Raw genomic sequence first — 17,377 nt, forward strand, 5'->3', positions numbered from 1 at the left:
CATGTCCATGTATGGAAAATTTTTTTAATTGACAAAATTTCTTCACAAAGTTCGACTTAGAGAATTGTCCTTGGAAAATTTTTTTAATTGACAAAAGTTCTTTACGAAGTTCGACTTAGAGTATTGTCCAAGACAATGCTACAATCTACAAATAAATGGTTTCGATCGGACACTAAAACTTTTTTATTTAACAAGTTATCTTCACAAACTTTGTAATAGGTTATTGTCCAAGGCAATACTACAACTCAGAAAAAAAGTTTTCACACCGGATCACTATAGAAATATCTGCCGTTTAAGCTGACCGATCAAAAGCAAGATTTTTTAATACCTTTTACGCTTTAAGAAATGCACAACAAAGTTAACGTTTTTTTTTCTTTCACAATAACAATACAATTAAAATAATTTTTTACAAAATATTCAAAAGTAAACGAGTAATGCTTTTAAAGTTTTGAAAATTGAAGTTTCTTATAACTTCATGAATTAAAAAGAAAATCAAATATGTATACACAAATGTACGAATGTGTAAATATGTATATACCACTGCAAATGCGTCACTGCTACAGCACTACATTCCTCAAATGAGCCTATAAAAATGTTCACTTCCAAATTATGAAGATAGGATCGAAAAACAAATGCCAACACTCTAAAATGTCAACCACGCGCCGCGGTCAATTCATTAAACACTTACACTTTAGACATTGAATTATATAATTGCAAAAATATTTTACTTGAATTAAAGTTTAAAACTTTTACAGTGAAGAAGTAATAGACATTGGTAGCTACACATGCAAAACAACAACAATAATGGCAACGTCAATGTTAATAACTCAACGAATTGGCACCTGTGCGTTAGTTTACTGCTCGATGTTAGTTCGGTAATTAGGCTGGTTTACCTAAACACTTGGCACAAATTTATTTGAAGCGCTTTTAAAAATGGTAATTGACTTAGGGTAGGCCATTTATATAAATTTGTTTTGATTGCTAATCGACATATGTATGTATATGCAGTGGCTTAAGTGTATATCAAATAGAACTTAGAAAAGAAACATTTGTGCGTACATTTTTATTTTTTTTTTCATAAATGAAAATGGGCAACAAAGTACAAATTATTGTGTGTGCTGAAAATGTATGCGCATGTGATACATGAAGGCATTGACATTACGCACTATTACTATTTTTGCTTTGCTTTTATTGTGGAAACTAATTTTGTTAAATGTTTATAAGATTTATTGTCGAGTTTGAACTGTATTCGAGGTTAAAATATTGTTTGCGAATGATACAATTTCTTGAAGATACAATAGTAACAAAAACCTGTGGTGTATAGATATAGATAATTTTAAGCAATGTTAGGTTAGGTTGACAGAGCAAATTTTTAAGCTGACACTTCTTGACCACATCCTTTCTAGTCACTTAGACGCGACCTACTTGAGAAAATCGTTATAAACAATTAGAAGACGGTGAGGGCTTACTAAGTCAAGGCATAAGCCAGTAAGTTTAGTTTAAAACGATATTTCAGAAAACTTTGATATCATTTTTTATTACTACAACAACAAATCTTATTGAAATATTCCAAGCAGATTTCACAAAATAAAAATATAACAAGTAAGAAAGGGCTAAGTTCGGATGTAACCGAACATTTTATACTCTCGCAAAGTCAAAAGGTATACTCGTCTGAGATTTCTTTGTGGATTGACTGATATTTTCGGTAGAAGGTCAACTATAGGCACTGGGGTCCACATATATAGTACTTAGGGGCTTGAACAGTTTTGGTTCGATTTAAACAATTTTTGGTCACAAGGTGGCATACTTTAAACGTATTATTCACGCAAAGTTTTACCCCGATATAATCATTGTTGCTTGTTATGCATAGTGGAAAGTGGAAGAATCAGATGGAATTGAAAATGGTGTTATATGGGAAATAGGCGTGGTTGTAGTCCGATAGAAATATGAAAAGAACGTTATGCACCGAATTTTGATAAAATCGGTTAAGCAGATCCCAAGATATGGGGTTTCCCCCTAGAAGTGGGTGGTGCCACGCCCACTGACTAATTTTGAACGCGGTTCCTATAAAGTCATCTCATATCATCCCAGATATAAAATTTATTGTCTCTGGCGTGTTTAGTGCTTGGTTTATCGCGCTTTTAGTATTTTTTAACAGTACCGTTATATGGGTATATAACAGTCTTGTATCTTATTGCGGAGCTTAGTTATGGCAATTTATTTGTTTTTGATTAATGGCGTTTTGTGGGCGTGGCAGTGGTCCGATTACGCCCATCTGCAATACCAACCGTCTTACGATAAGAAACATGTGTACCAAGTTTCATGAAGATATCTCAATTTTTACTCAAGTTACAGCTTGCACGGACGGACAGACAGACGGACGAACAGACTGTCATCCGGATTTCAACTCGTCTCTTCATCCTGAACATTATATATAACCCTATATATATAACCCTATATCTAACTCGATTAGTTTTAGGTGATACAAACAACCGTTAGGTGAACAAAACTATTATACTCTGTAGCAACAAGTTGCGAGAGTATAAAAAAATAAATAATACAAGTACTCACCATGCAAGCACCCTTATTGTTGTTGGACGCCACCAAATGATTGGATAAATCATCATCACTGACTGCTATGCATTTGCCATTCGACGCAGGTAGTTTGGTATAACCATTTGTGTTGGCCTTCACCGCCGCGCTACGGGCACGTGCATTTGTGTACTTGGCTTTATAAAAGTCAGAGAATAGAAACAGGAACATAATGCCATGCAGACCAATCCAAACCATAAAGCCTTTGGGATAATCGCACTCTCTGAAGAGCAACTGAAACTGATGCGTGAAAATGGCGACAAATTGTACCTAAAAGCAACCATGTTAATAATTACAAATACAGCCATATATTTTAGTGACGACTTACCATTTGGAAGGTGGTTAGGTATTTCTTCCACCAGATGAATTTCTGGTATTTGGGACCCATTGCGGCGATCATATAATAGAAGTACATGACAATGTGTACGAAGGTATTAAGCAGCGCGAAGAATGTGCTGTGACCGCCTAGAGTGGTGAAAGAGTGTTCAATGTGAATGAATTAGTAACTTTATGTTGTTGTTAATTTTCGTATTTTGGCAAAAAAACAAAGAAAAAAAAGCGTTTTGTTGAAGGCGCGCGTTGCTAGCAACTAAAAGCCGATTTTTACCTGGCGTAAATTTCATGCCCATCCATACGGAGAAGGGCATGCAGCCATGATGAATGACATGCAACGTTGATACGTGTTCATTTTTCTTGCGTAAGATGAAGAATAGCGTATCAAAGAACTCTGTGAATTTTGAAATGTAATACCACCAACAAGTACGTGCCATCTGCGAGTGAAAATGCAAAAGTTCAAAATCAAAATAAATTCGATCAAATATATGTATGTATGTGTGTGTAAGTATGTATGTATTTACTACATGCGACCGTAAATGTATGAATATATGAAGCGCATTTATGAATAGCATCAAAGTCTACAATAATAATAACAATTTAAGTATAATCGGAGAATTAGGAAAAATTGTGCAAATACTTTCACCAACATATAATTGACATTTTATGTACCTGCCTAGGTGTGCATGTGTTTTGTTTGTATGTGTTTATTGTGCCCTGAGCAGGGTATATTAAGTTTGCCATTAAGTTTGTAAAATATATATATGTATAAATATAAAAAGGATCAGCTCGACAAGCTGCGTCGATTTAGCCATGTCCGTTTCTCCGGCTGTTTGTCTGTATATACGCGACAAGAAGTTGGTCATTTGTCGGAATCATCAATATCGGATCACTATATCATATAGCTGCCATACAAACTGACCGATCAAAGTCAAGTTCTTGTATGCAAAACGTTTTTATTTGTAAAGAGCACCATATTATAGCTGCGGTGCAATCGAAGTTAATGTTTTTTTATATATGTTTTACGCACACACATACACACATACACACTTTACTAGACAATTCGTACTTATTATGTAATCAAAATAAGGATATTAAAGAAACACACTTACACGCAATGCCATTGGATTGTTGGAGTAATCGACGGGCTGACATTTGAAACTGTAATTACCCCACCAGCCACTTCTTAAGTACTGCAAAGCGAGAATAACAAAATTAAATTAGTCTTTCTATTTGCTGATTCATGTATGTGAGTTAAGGTAAATCGAAAAGTCACCTCATAGAAAATCCACGCGCTGAATATTGTCTGAAATAGATTATAGTAGACGAGTATTTTGCGCAGATCCAACGCTTTTCGCTTCGCCATCAGACGCGGCGCAAGCGATTTGCTGAAGTAGGCATAAAATACGCAGACTACTAAGGTGGGGAATGGCGATGACATCATGGGCCACTCTTTGACACGTGGATCTGTAAAATGTATAGAATATTAAAAACCGGCATTGAGTCATTTAAATAATCAATACTTAAAATAACCATAAAATTCACACGTGCAAAGCTTTATGAATGATCGGGCTTACTACTAATGTAATATGTTATGTACTAAACAAAAGCATTTCTGCCACTTGGTAAGAAGTGAGCGAAAAAATAATGAAATTGTAGCTGTCTTCAATTCAACAAATATATGCAGTGAAGAGTGGCGAATCGAACAAAAAATTGGCATAAATTAAATGAACTGGCATAATTAAAATGGGTTGTCTAAAAAAAGGTTATGCGACTTTAATATGATATCCACGTACTCTCTTGTTTTGAATTCAACTGGATAACTTTGTTGTTGCTTTTAGTTTGCAGATTCACAAGAGAAGTGCCGAATTGAAAGCGACTCATAAGACTTTGAAGATGATTGGCTAACTTCAATTATAATAAACATTAATTAAACAAACCGTGAATTTTGTTGATTTATATATTTTAAGTGCAAATGCTCGAACAAAAAAGTTATTCACTATAAATGATTGAACTAATGCTTGAAATAGTACGGTCTTTAAGCGTAAATTTGTATATACAGAATGTTTACGATTAATTTAAGAACGCTTCTAAGCCCTTTAGTCAAGAGCTATATACAAGTATAGCATAATCTTAACTTAGTTTATTTTAGGTTTGAAGCCAAACAGCTAAGGGCACTGGAAGTAAGATAAGAAGTGTAGCGATAAAAGCTTCTACGTCACCCCACCATGCACTTGGCCTAAGCTAGTTGAATTTTAGGTGAATATTTTTTATAGAGCTCTATAAACCACTTCCACTACAAAACTCTATAAAAACTTTTTCAACATATATTTTTTATGATCGATAGAAATATGCCGAAGAAAGAAATTTTCGTGAAGACATCAAAAACGTGCCGCATGCGATAATATCGAAAAATTTAAGAATCGTCGTTTTGGCATCAGAGAGATAGAAAGGATCTCAACTTCATTTACAGATCCCTTCAACACATTTTGGTTAATGTTTTGGTTATGAAGCGGTTCAATGCGTATCAAAAGACCTGAATATTTCGCAAAGACTACGTCGCAGTGATGCTTGACAACGTAGCTGAGGACCCTATGTTCATCAAACGTTATTTACTGGTGACGAGACATGGGTTTATGAATATGACGTCGAAACTGTCTAACAATGTATCGAATGGAGCTTAAAAAATTGATTTACGACACTTTAAAAATTACTTAAAATTCAGGTCTCTAGACAAACCGCTCGAGACTACCGCTTAATAAGCTGAATTTTAAAAAATTTGCCACTTTCACAATTAATGTATATTAAATAAAATTCATATAGTTTTGGATATGTTTTAACGACAAGTAGAGCTACGCATATTTGTAATTACCACTCACCACTTCGATTGTCCATGAGATCTCTGTACCAGTCGTAAACTTCATGTAGTATAACAGCCATTTTGATGTGCGCTTTGTTTTTGTTTTTGTTTTTGTTGTTATTTGTTTATTTTTTTTAGCTTTTAGTAATTATTGCTCAGTTGCCAACTGCAAAAAAATATAAAATAAGGTTTTTTTTAAATTAAAATTCATTTTTATTCTTAGCGGCTGAGTGCCGATAATCAAAAAGATGTAAAAATACAATTTGGAAGGGATGAGTAGAAATAAAAATAGTAAACGAGCGCAACAACAATCTCTTTTAACGCCGCATTTAGGAAAATCCCCAGTGCAACAAAGTGCAATGCCGCAAACGATAAGGACGAGAACAAACGAGCGAGTGCAAAAAACCCGAACAACAACAAGAAGATGGGCACAAGACTCTTCATTGCCAACGACGTGAGGATTTTAAAAAATATTCCACGGCTAAGTTGCAGTGACGTTTCCCTATCAGCTGCCGCTGCTGCATACCCACTCACACACACAGAAAATATTACAGTTAATTGTGCACGGTTACTGCCATTGTTGCCGCTGTTATGGTTAAGCGGTTATAAATTTAAACTGGTTTAATCGTATTATACATCGGAGGTCCACTGATTGACTGCTTAAGCGTACGTGAATGCACACTGTTTTCCTGTGCGCTGTTTTGTTGCTGCTGTTGTTGTATTGTTTTAGTGCTTTTTTTGATTAGCAATCACCACTATGGAAATTTATGCCTAAGCACATATTACTGGCAGCTCATTACGGAATATTACAGCACTAGTGCAACAGCAGAAACAAGAAAAGCAATAACAACAACAACAACAAAAGCTGATATTAATTTGTTAATTGAAAGGCGGGTACGAAGCACCGTAGCATCACTAATCAGCGTCATAATAACGGTCGCTGGAAAAAAAAGTATTGTTGTTGTTGTTATCTGGTTTACGTTTTTATGTTGATATAAAATTAGTGTCATTAATTACAAGCTACTTTGTAGTGCATTAATTTCGCGTTACGCTCGGTTATTACAATTCAAAGCACACATACTATGCAAACATACATATATACTACATGTATGTATGTATGCATATGCGGGTGAGTATAGGTATTTGGGTTTGGGTGTGTGTGCATTTATTCATATGCGGTATAGTATATTCAATAACTGGCAGGTAATCAAAACGTTACACTAGCAATTACAACAACGATTTGGCAATTAATTTGACATTGAATCAGCTGAGACATCAAAAGTTGTAGCGACAGACAGACAGACAGACAGACAGACAGACATACCTACATACCATACATACACACAAAATAACTGGCAAGCTAGTAACTGACATTCTCGAGCTTTCAAAAGTGAATGTGCGTAAATTGTAAATATGTAAGTGCGTGAAACAGGATGTTGGCAATGCGAAAATTTCCATTAAATCATGTACTATTTTAATTCTCCAGCACATTAATTAAACCTTCATAGAGATAGATGTAGGAAGGCACATAAATACAAAATTACTATAAATTAAGTTTCCTATATGCATGACATAGACACATGTCGCCGATACATTGTTTAGCAACATCAATAAACTGCAATGTTCACGAATGGAAAAAAAAATTACTATAAATTAAGTTATGTAGTTAAACACATGTTGCTGACACATTGTTTAGCAACATCAATAAGCTGCAAGAGCTACTCAACGATGAATAAATTGTAAGTTAGACTTACAAATAAAGACATTTTAAAATTTTTAGTACTCCAGTTTTAATATTATTTCATAAACATTTTAAATAATATTGAATTCAATTAATTTAAAAAAAAAACAAGTAAGGAAGGGCTAAGTTCGGATGTAACCGAACATTTTATACTCTCGCAAAGTCAAATGGTATACTCGTCTGAGATTTCTTTGTGGATTGACTGATATTTTCGGTAGAAGGTCAACTATAGGCACTGGGGTCCACATATTTAGTTTAGGGGCTTGAACAGTTTTGGTTCGATTTAGACAATTTTTGGTCACAAGGTGGCATACTTTAAACGTATTATTCACGCAAAGTTTTACCCCGATATAATCATTGTTGCTTGATATGCATAGTGGAAAGTGGAAGAATCAGATGGAATTGAAAATGGTGTTATATGGGAAATAGGCGTGGTTGTAGTCCGATTTAGCCCATTTTCACAATATAACATAGAAATATGAAAAGAACGTTATGCACCGAATTTGGTTGAAATCGGTTTGAACGCAGTTCCTATAAAGTCATCTCATACCATCCCAGAGATAAAATTTAATGTCTCTGGCGTGTTTAGTGCTTGATTTATCGCGCTTTTAGTAGTTTTTAACAGTACCGTTATATGGGGAGTGGGCGGAGTTGCCACCCGATTTCATCTATTTTCACACTGTAGGTAGAGGTTCTAAAAACATTTGCTTCCAGTGAATTTTGTTATTATAGCATTAGCGGTTTAGGAGATATGCACATTAAACCTATTAGAGGCGGGACCACGCCCACTTAAAAAAAAAATTTTTAACTGCAGATGCCCCTCTCTCATGTGATCCTGTGTACCAAATAACAGTCTTGTATCTTATTGCGGAGTTTTTGATTAATGGCGTTTTGTGGGCGTGGCAGTGGTCCGATTACGCCCATCTGCAATACCAACCGTCTCACGGTACCAAGAAACATGTCTACCAAGTTTCATAAAGATATCTCAATTTTTACTCAAGTTACAGCTTGCACGGATGGACAGACGGACAGACGGACGGACGGACAGATAGTCACCCAGATTTCAACTCGTCTCTTCATCCTGATCATTTATATATACATAACCCTATATCTAACTCGATTAGTTTTAGGTGATACAAACAACCGTTAGGTGAACAAAACTATTATACTCTGTAGCAACAGGTTGCGAGAGTATAAAAAAGTAAATCCGAAAGGAAATAATTATCTTTCATAGTCAGCCTAAAGGTAGGCAACAAATTTTTGATCAGCTTTGCGGCTTATGGTGACAAACTTTATGCCGCGAATTCTGCCTGATTTTGAAAAAGGTAAATTTAAATCGTGTTATCATAGGTTTTAAAATAAAAAATTTCGTAATTTTTTTCGCTCTAATGCATAAGTTGTTATAGAAATTGAAAAAAAGCCTGTAATTTGAGCGTTACACTGCCTAATAAAGAAAGATTTTGAGGTAAGAATATTAAAATTTCGACGACCCGAATGTGAGTTGGAAGTCAAAAGAAAATAAAGATTTCATATTTAAAGTACTAGTATTTGGAAGAACAAAAATTTAGCTGATGGGACGATCCCTATTTAATAATTATAGTTAATTTTTTTTTATCTTCCACCACTGCTTTATTCAAATTTTCAAAAGCTTACACAATGAGTTAACGCACTAGTCCTTCAAAAGGAAAGATCCATAGGCATATAGTACACATATATGTGGCGTTCGTTGACACTCGCATTTTTGCATTTACTCGTACTAATAAATATAAATTCACTAAATCAAACGAATGAAAGAGCGATTGATAGTTGCTCAAATGCGAACTTTGTTATCCGATAATGTAACTCTTTTGCATGATAATAAGAACATTCTATTAGACAAAATAGAATAGAAAACATTATAAATAATTAATTCAAGCCTTATTGAATTTTTTTTCTATGACACCGCTATGCAAATTTCCAGAGCCCTACACTAAAATCTACATGTCTCGCCACAAAAGGGTTAAATCAGTGGTTGCAAATGGAAAAATGCATCGGTATATAGTACACATCGGTGTGGCGTTCATTGACACTTGCATTTACGTGTAGTCATGAATATAAATCGAGTTAATCAAACGTATCAGAATGAGTGATTGATAGTCGTCCCCTTGTTACCTGTTAAATGTAACTCGTTTGAATGCAATAAGTATTTAAAATCATATAAATTCATCCAATGAATTGTATGTCGTCTAAGCATTATGCATAACTAATTAGAGCCATTTTTTCTCTTATCACACCTCTATGCAAATTTTCAGAGCCCTACTCTAAAATCTTCAAGTCTTGCCCCTAATGGGTTAAGGCAATAGTTCTTCAAATGGAAAATGCATAGGTATATAGTACACATCGGTGTGGCGTTCGTTGACACTCGCATACTTGCATTTACTCCTACTCATAAATATAAATCGAGTAAATCAAACGAATGAATGAGTGATTGATAGTTTTTCCATTGGTATATTGAATTTCAATATGAGTAGACTCTCAAGTGCACGTGATTTGTTTTAGTCATTTTTGCAAAAGACATTTATGCACATACATATTGTATGTATATATGTATGTATGTAGTTATGTGGGTATGTTTAAGTAGCGGCAGTCGGTAGTAGTTGGCGTATAAATGACATATGCATATGCTGCAATTGCCTGAGGTTTTTCTTTGTAATATTATGGGGTGTTTTACCCATTTGCATAAACAGTAGCATAAATCCATTTTGTTTTTGTCACACAAATTATGCAAACTATTACCGTTTGCTAGTTTAATGGAAATAATACCATATTAAATATTTAAGAGGAAAAACACAATATAAATAAAACATACACTATTTTATAAATGCATGCATAAACTCGAGTTTAAGGTTTTTGTGTTTATGAATAGCTGGTGTTTAAGATAACTTGTGTTAATTTTTACAGTTCTTATGATTCAAATGGATTACGCTAATATTTGGCTGCGATAGAAGATTGTACGCAGATGGTGATTTAACTCACATATTTTTGACTAAAATTGTACCTAATGACTTCAAATATTTTAAGTTTGAATCTCTGCTCATTTTAAATTCTTGAGACCCCAAAGCCAATCAAATTGTTATTTATTAATAAGTAAATATAATATATTTAACTAACGTTGAAATTTCTTACAAAACTCAATTTCTCAATTTCTAAACCATTCATATAGACCAGGGCTGATGTTTTTTGAAAATGGTAAAAAGTGAATAAAATAACTGAACTCAGATCGCTCGTAAATTATTATTGCGTTCATTTCTGTTATATTCACTTTTTTCCAATGAGTTTCATCGTATAATTATTATTATCATTATTTTTTTTTTATGTCATAAACTATCGACTTTTCGATCAATGAATTACAAACATATTAAAGCACACATACAATTTACTACCGGGCTGTTTTTATTCGTATTTAACATTATAGTTGAAGTATTCACGTTTTTTGCCTGCATAATTGAACTGATAAGAGACTTCATTTATTAAGGATTCTTGAGACTTATTCGACAAGTAAACATTTGCGCAACTTTACATTTAGTAATGCTGAATATGTGAAAGCTAGGCTATTCGTATTAAAGAAATCTATATACCATATAATATACATATATATGTATGTATGTTTGTACACATATTCATATTAATAAAATAGCCGTACAGTTTTGCAGTTGTATGTTTAAATAAATTTGAAGTAAAAATCAATGAGCTATGTAAAAAATATTGCAGTATGAACTATATTCCACGACTTGGATTTACCAACTAAATAAATAGTTTACTTGAAACTTTATGTCTCTACTGTAAATCATTAAAAATAGTGCAAAATCGTTCGAACAAGTCTGCTATATCAAATACAAAAGCACTCGTGTAACGTGAAGAATTGTAATAATTGAAGAAACTATTACTAAAGACCTCTATTAATGAGCATAATAACGAAAAAGTCACGGCGATTGCGCCCGAAAATTTAGTTATAAGAAATGGCGGGGTTCGCGTCATATCGTGTGGACACAACAGATTATAAAATTTAATATTTCGTATTAAGCGTGCTCAGAGAGGCAGGTAAAAAAAATTTTTTTTTGTAATTCTTTGTAACTCTTTGCCCATTTCCGAAATGAAACTATTCGCTTCAGGGAAGTTGCATTAGTCGACTAAGGTTCTAAAAATAAATTCGCTGAATTAACTATAACTCAATCTGCGACAGATTTAGGTATGAAAAGTGTATGGAAAATACGATAGGAACATTCCCAAGCTTGTATTGATTTAAAAGTGTCATTTATAGTGATGTAAACAAAGATATTAGAAGATTGTATAAAATAAGATATGTTTAGGATAATTTAAGAGAATAAGTTAAATTTAGTGCAAAGCCTATTCATACACTGCGCGTCACCAGGTCAGCACACCTTCATTGGCCTAATACAATTACGTCTGATTTTTTTGTTTTCTGACTTACTCATCTTTGTATGAACTATCACTGGTCAAGAAAGCATGCGATAAGAATGTACCGTTATGTGGTTTTTGATATTTTCAGTGCTATTAGTTGTTCTAGCGTCGGAATCGAACGCCAAGTTCCGGGCAAATTTGGGTGTTAATGTGAACGTGTCTACTGTTCAAAAGATGTTAACGAATGTACATATTTGAAATTATTAAAACTAGAGAAAAACCCCCCACTTAAGGTTCCATGAAAAGAAACACGATTACATTTTGCACAGAGCACATGGCTTTAAAGCCTGATCGCGTTTTTCAGACAAAACAAATATTAATTTGAAAGGGCCGATGGATACAATTATTAATTCATGATTTCGTAAATAATCGCTTATAATTTTAAAATTGTAGCTTTATTAGTTTTGTTGCAAATTAACCAAAACTATTTAAACCTCAGGTGTGCTAATCTGATGTAGCATAGTGTATGTGTGTGTGTATGTAATAAGCAATAAAGGAAATCTCAAAAATGCTTTGAAGCACAGTATCTAATTAAACTGATTTATAATAAATCGTGCAAAGAAGTAATATTGTAAAAATATATAAAGGAAAAACTAAAAAAAATAACTCAAAAAGAAGAAAAAACGTTAACTTCGGTTGCATCGCAACTATAATACCCTTTACAAGCTTTCATTTCCACCCACAAGTTGTATGCTATTTTTGAGAAAATTGCTTCACTATATAATGAAAAAAATGCCTAATTTTGCAAAAATGTGTCAAAAAAAAAAGAAGTTTTCCATACAATGGCTTAATTTTGATCGTTCAGTTTTAAAAAAACGCTAAGACATAAAATGAATTTAAAAACAAAGGAATTAACAAACAAATAGAAATAACAATTTCTTAATGCAAAACTTTAATTGAAAAATGCATATGTAACAACATATAAGTAGCATATCACTGGAATGTTGAGTGCTTCTGTTTTTACTTTTTTTTTTAATAAGCGAAAGAGTAAAAATTCCATTCATGGAAAAAATGTGATTAAATCGGTAAATAGGAGTATAAAAAATACGAACATTTATATTATATTATATATATACATATTTATCTAATTGTTGTTGTCGCTTTGTGGCGCTCCAAATGAAACACTGCATCGATTTGGCATGCCATCATAAGCGCACAAACACACACACACTCACAAACACACATTGAAAATTGCGCAAACATTAATTTTCAATTAAACGAATTAAATATGTAATTAATTTGAAATTCGTGGTTTCGCTTTGAACTGTTTTCTGACTTTGACTTTTTTCATGCACTGACTTTTGCGACTCTTGCCGGTGTTCTAATTACTAACAACCGTGAAATTTGTCACTGTTTATTGGTGTCAAAGTTGTCTTAATTCCTATTCACCGTTTTATTGGTTTTTTCATGTGTTTTACATACAAGTATTGTTTCGCTTTCAACTACGCAATTGCATTGAGTTTATGCATGTAAAGCGCTTGTGCGAAGTTCGAAAAACAAAAGCATTAATTTGGAGGCAATCAAAGGGGCGTATTAATTTCTAATGATTTGACGCTTCAGTAAAATTTTTATTGCAAAAACAAAAAAATGTAAGCAATCGTGCTTTAGCTGTTTTTGCTTTGGCAATTGTTGGAATTTTTTCACTTGTTGCTTAGTAGGAAAATCCCCACTGATTTGAAAGTTTTATGTCTTATGTCGATTTAGCGTAGTTACACTCCTTAGAGAACTTAAAAGCGGGTAGCAGTAAAATTCTAATGTTTAAAAGCCGGAAATCTCTTTCAAACCCGTTTATACATTTCTGGTCTTAATTTATAAACGGGTTTCCGGAAATTGTTCCGGAACAAATAATACTCCTTATTGACCGTCTGTCTCGTTGAAACGAGTTCATAATGAACCAAACCGCGAATATCGAGAACAAAACAATTTCCGGAAACTTTCTGGTTTTATGTACAACATATTGCTATAGAGTATAATGAACGATTTTAAGACTAAAAAACTGTTCAAAACCAACGATCAAAAACATTTGCCTTAGGAAACTGAAAAACATGCGACTTTGTTTTGTTTCCAAGACTCAAGTTACCACTCCGTAGAACCTGTTTCGACTCGATTGAAGCCGTAAAAGAAAATTCGCAGAGGGAACTAAAGGCGATCCCGGACCCAGACCTACAAGGCATATTTCGATGATTGTAAAAAAGGTGGCATGGCATATGTGTATCGCTTCAAAGGGGGCATATTTTGAAGGCGACAAAATCAATATTGATTAAGAATAAAAACTTTTTGTTTTATTGACAATTTCCGGAAACTTTCTGAGCGGTTGGGCATTTATTACAATTCGGCAGTAGGCGCAGTGTATACAAATGGTCATATACGCGTTTAGTAGTATATCATATATGTAGGTGTACAAAAGTTGTTTATGGAACAGTATTTTGAACGTAACATAGATTAAACTCTATATCAGTTATTGTTCATGTTTTTCAGTTTCCTAAAACCAATTTTTTTAATGAAAATAATAATTTAACTTTAAAAAGCTGCGGAAAAATTGATTTTGGTTGAAAAGATAAAATTGTTATATTTTAATGTAAATCCCGTAGATATTTAATAACATTTGGAATAACAATTTTTTTTTTTAATTGCAATAATAAACAAATATACTAAGCAGAAGACAAAATAAACGTTTTTCTTCTATCAATATAAAAAATTATATTATTTTAAGCGCCAATGAAGTATGTGGCTTTGCAAAAATATTAGTAAGGTAATGCGCCCAGTAGTAGGCAACGTTCTTACATGCACTACATATATACTTTTTTGTGCTTTTTTTTCCAAAATATGAGATGTTCAATAGAAATTAAAAATTTTAACGAATTTGAAAAAAGTTATATGCATACTAATGATTCAGTGTAAGGTTTATGACAGCTTAATAAATACGACTGAAATCTAGATCTAAGGGCCACACCTAGTCTAAAATTTTGAAAACAGATATTTTTTAAATGCACTCAGTAAAAATATACTGCTTATCGAAACGATAATAAACTAAGAAAATATTTTAAAATTAGTATAAAATCTAACGAATTTCCATTTAATTTGCACTACCTGCAAACAACTTGAACGAATCGTTTAATAACTGTATACATATGTATGTACTCGTAGGTCTCTGAACAGCTAATAGATACGGAAGATCATAAATATGGTAAACGTTTACAAACAAACAGCAGCAAGCAGTCCAATAAAACTGTTGTCAAACAACAACAACAATGAATTAATTACGAGTAGTGTAATTATCGTTTGCTGCAATTTACAACCTTCAACAAGATATGCAGTGAACCGTTATATAAACAAGTCAATGCGCACAACCATACAACAATAATAACAGCTTGACAAATGTAGATTTTAATAGCAAGCTATAAAAACAAAAATAGTGAAAAAAAAAACATAAATACAAAAAAAAAATATAAAATACTAAACAAAAACAAAAAACAATAACAAAAAAGACAAAATGATGAAAATTGAAAACAAAAATCATAAATAATGGCTGCTTTGTAACAAGCTGCAAAGTTGGACTAGTGTTTGAATGTAGTATAACTGTATAAAATTCCACATGCATTCCGCGCGTTACGTTAGGGAAGGTCACGGTTTCTTCAGCGTTTGCTTTAAATTGCCGCAATGTTGGACTTCAACGCATTGTTGTTGCTGTTGTTGTTCGTTGCAATTACAGCTGACGCAGCAAGTTTTACCGTTGTCGCTATGTGCGCGACTTTGAAATTTTTTAATGTCATGAACGAAACAAAATTATAAAAAAAAAAAATTACAAACTCTGCTTTTGTTGTTGTTAGCGAGCAACCGCTGCAAGTTCTTGTAGTGCGCGTTACAATCTTTCTGCTATTGCAACGTCTAGCGAGCTATTAGCAGGTCAGTAGCACTGGTCGTTGGCCTCGCCATTGCAATTAGACATCAGCATACAACAACTAAGACAACTTGACGAGTGGGAAGCTAATGAATGGGCTAAACAGCATACAAGAAGCAGCAAACTCAAAAATATTGATCGCATGAGTTCATCAACAGTTGGAGGAGAATAAACAAAAGAAAAATAAAATGAAAATATGTAAAAAAACAAAAAACTCCAAAAAATCACAAACCGGAAAGTGAAGAGTAAAAAAACAAAGCGATAATTTAGACAGCCTCCACAGTGTAGGCGTTTACCGTTATTTCTTCACTTGTTGGCGCAAATAAATTTGGCCTACACTCGCTGTCGCCGCTTAAAGTTCATCAAAACACGCCAAAAAGCGGCAGCAAAACGAAAGAAAAAATACATAAATGCGCAAGCAAAAAGCATAAGCCAAATGCGAATGCGAATGCGCCAACAAAAGCGCTTTGTCAAGGTAAACAAGCAGTAGGCGCTCATCCGCCAACCGTTGGTCGGCTTGTGCAAGCGCGGCGGATGCGCACAAGCGCGAATGACAGCGCAGCAGGGCAGGCGGTTAGTTACATAATGACAGTGAAGAGCATGGCGGACGGACGCGTGTGTAAATATTATTTTGCCGTTGATGCAACTGCTGCTGCACCTTTTTTCACGTACCGACAGGCGTTGAGTGCGTTTGGCAGCGTCGCTAACAGTCAGTTGCAGTGCTTTATTGTGCGAGCTGCAGTGACAGCGCGGCGATGACAGTCGCAGCCAACTAACTGCAGTGCTTCCGTCTTTTTGTATGTGTTGTTGGCTGTGCGCAGGGTAAATGAAAGCACTTGGGAAATGTAAATTATTGTGACTATGAGGTGGCATTTGCTGCATTCGATACAACGAAATATTAGATTCAGGCGGAAAAAGACTAGAAAACTAAAATTCATGCTCGGACATTGCTGGCATTATGCGACGAATTATTACTTAATCTTCTTTTTTGTCTTTTTTTAGATTAAAATTACGTAATGCAGTCAAATAGATTGAAAACACCAAAAAAAAAAATATTTTTAAATAAATTTAACTAAATGGATATTTTTAACTTGATTTCGATCGGTCAGTTTGTATGACAGCTATAGGCTATACTGGTCTTATCTGAACAATATGTTTCGATATTGAGCATTTTTTTGGACAATAATTTGTGATAAATTTCGTGAATATAAGTATGTATATATATATCTTGTCAAATAAAAGAAAAAATATTATACAAAGTTTTGAGTTTGATTTGTCAGTATAAACAGACAGACAGACGAACATGGCTAAACCGACATAACATTCAAAAAAACAATTTTTTTTTTTTTGATTTTTAATCTAGATCTCCATTTTTCTTGATAACTCTTTTAATTGAATTATAGATAGTTTGACAGCTGAGTTGCTATCATTAGTGATTTTAGCTCACTTTAACCCAGTAATCTTTGATAATTCCCCCAGTAGGTAATTT

General features: G+C 33.6%; 1 protein-coding gene across 4 annotated transcripts in view; it reads right to left on the reverse strand.

The window, feature by feature from the left end:
• LOC106618960 (very long chain fatty acid elongase 7) overlaps positions 1-17,377 on the reverse strand; it is a 47,301-nt gene that overhangs the window by 3,226 nt on the left and 26,698 nt on the right. For all 4 annotated transcript variants that reach the window (XM_014236903.3, XM_036357153.2, XM_036357151.2 and 1 more), the window contains exons 2-7: positions 5,805-5,951; positions 4,202-4,392; positions 4,038-4,118; positions 3,200-3,362; positions 2,921-3,057; positions 2,572-2,862 (exon numbers count right to left, since the gene is read on the reverse strand). In XM_014236903.3, coding sequence (XP_014092378.2) covers positions 2,572-2,862; positions 2,921-3,057; positions 3,200-3,362; positions 4,038-4,118; positions 4,202-4,392; positions 5,805-5,865 — 924 coding nt within the window. In that variant the 5' untranslated portion in view covers positions 5,866-5,951. The remainder of the gene's footprint in view (positions 1-2,571; positions 2,863-2,920; positions 3,058-3,199; positions 3,363-4,037; positions 4,119-4,201; positions 4,393-5,804; positions 5,952-17,377) is intronic.

This window comes from Bactrocera oleae, chromosome 2 (assembly GCF_042242935.1).
Source record: "Bactrocera oleae isolate idBacOlea1 chromosome 2, idBacOlea1, whole genome shotgun sequence".
Taxonomy (NCBI): domain Eukaryota; kingdom Metazoa; phylum Arthropoda; class Insecta; order Diptera; family Tephritidae; genus Bactrocera; species Bactrocera oleae.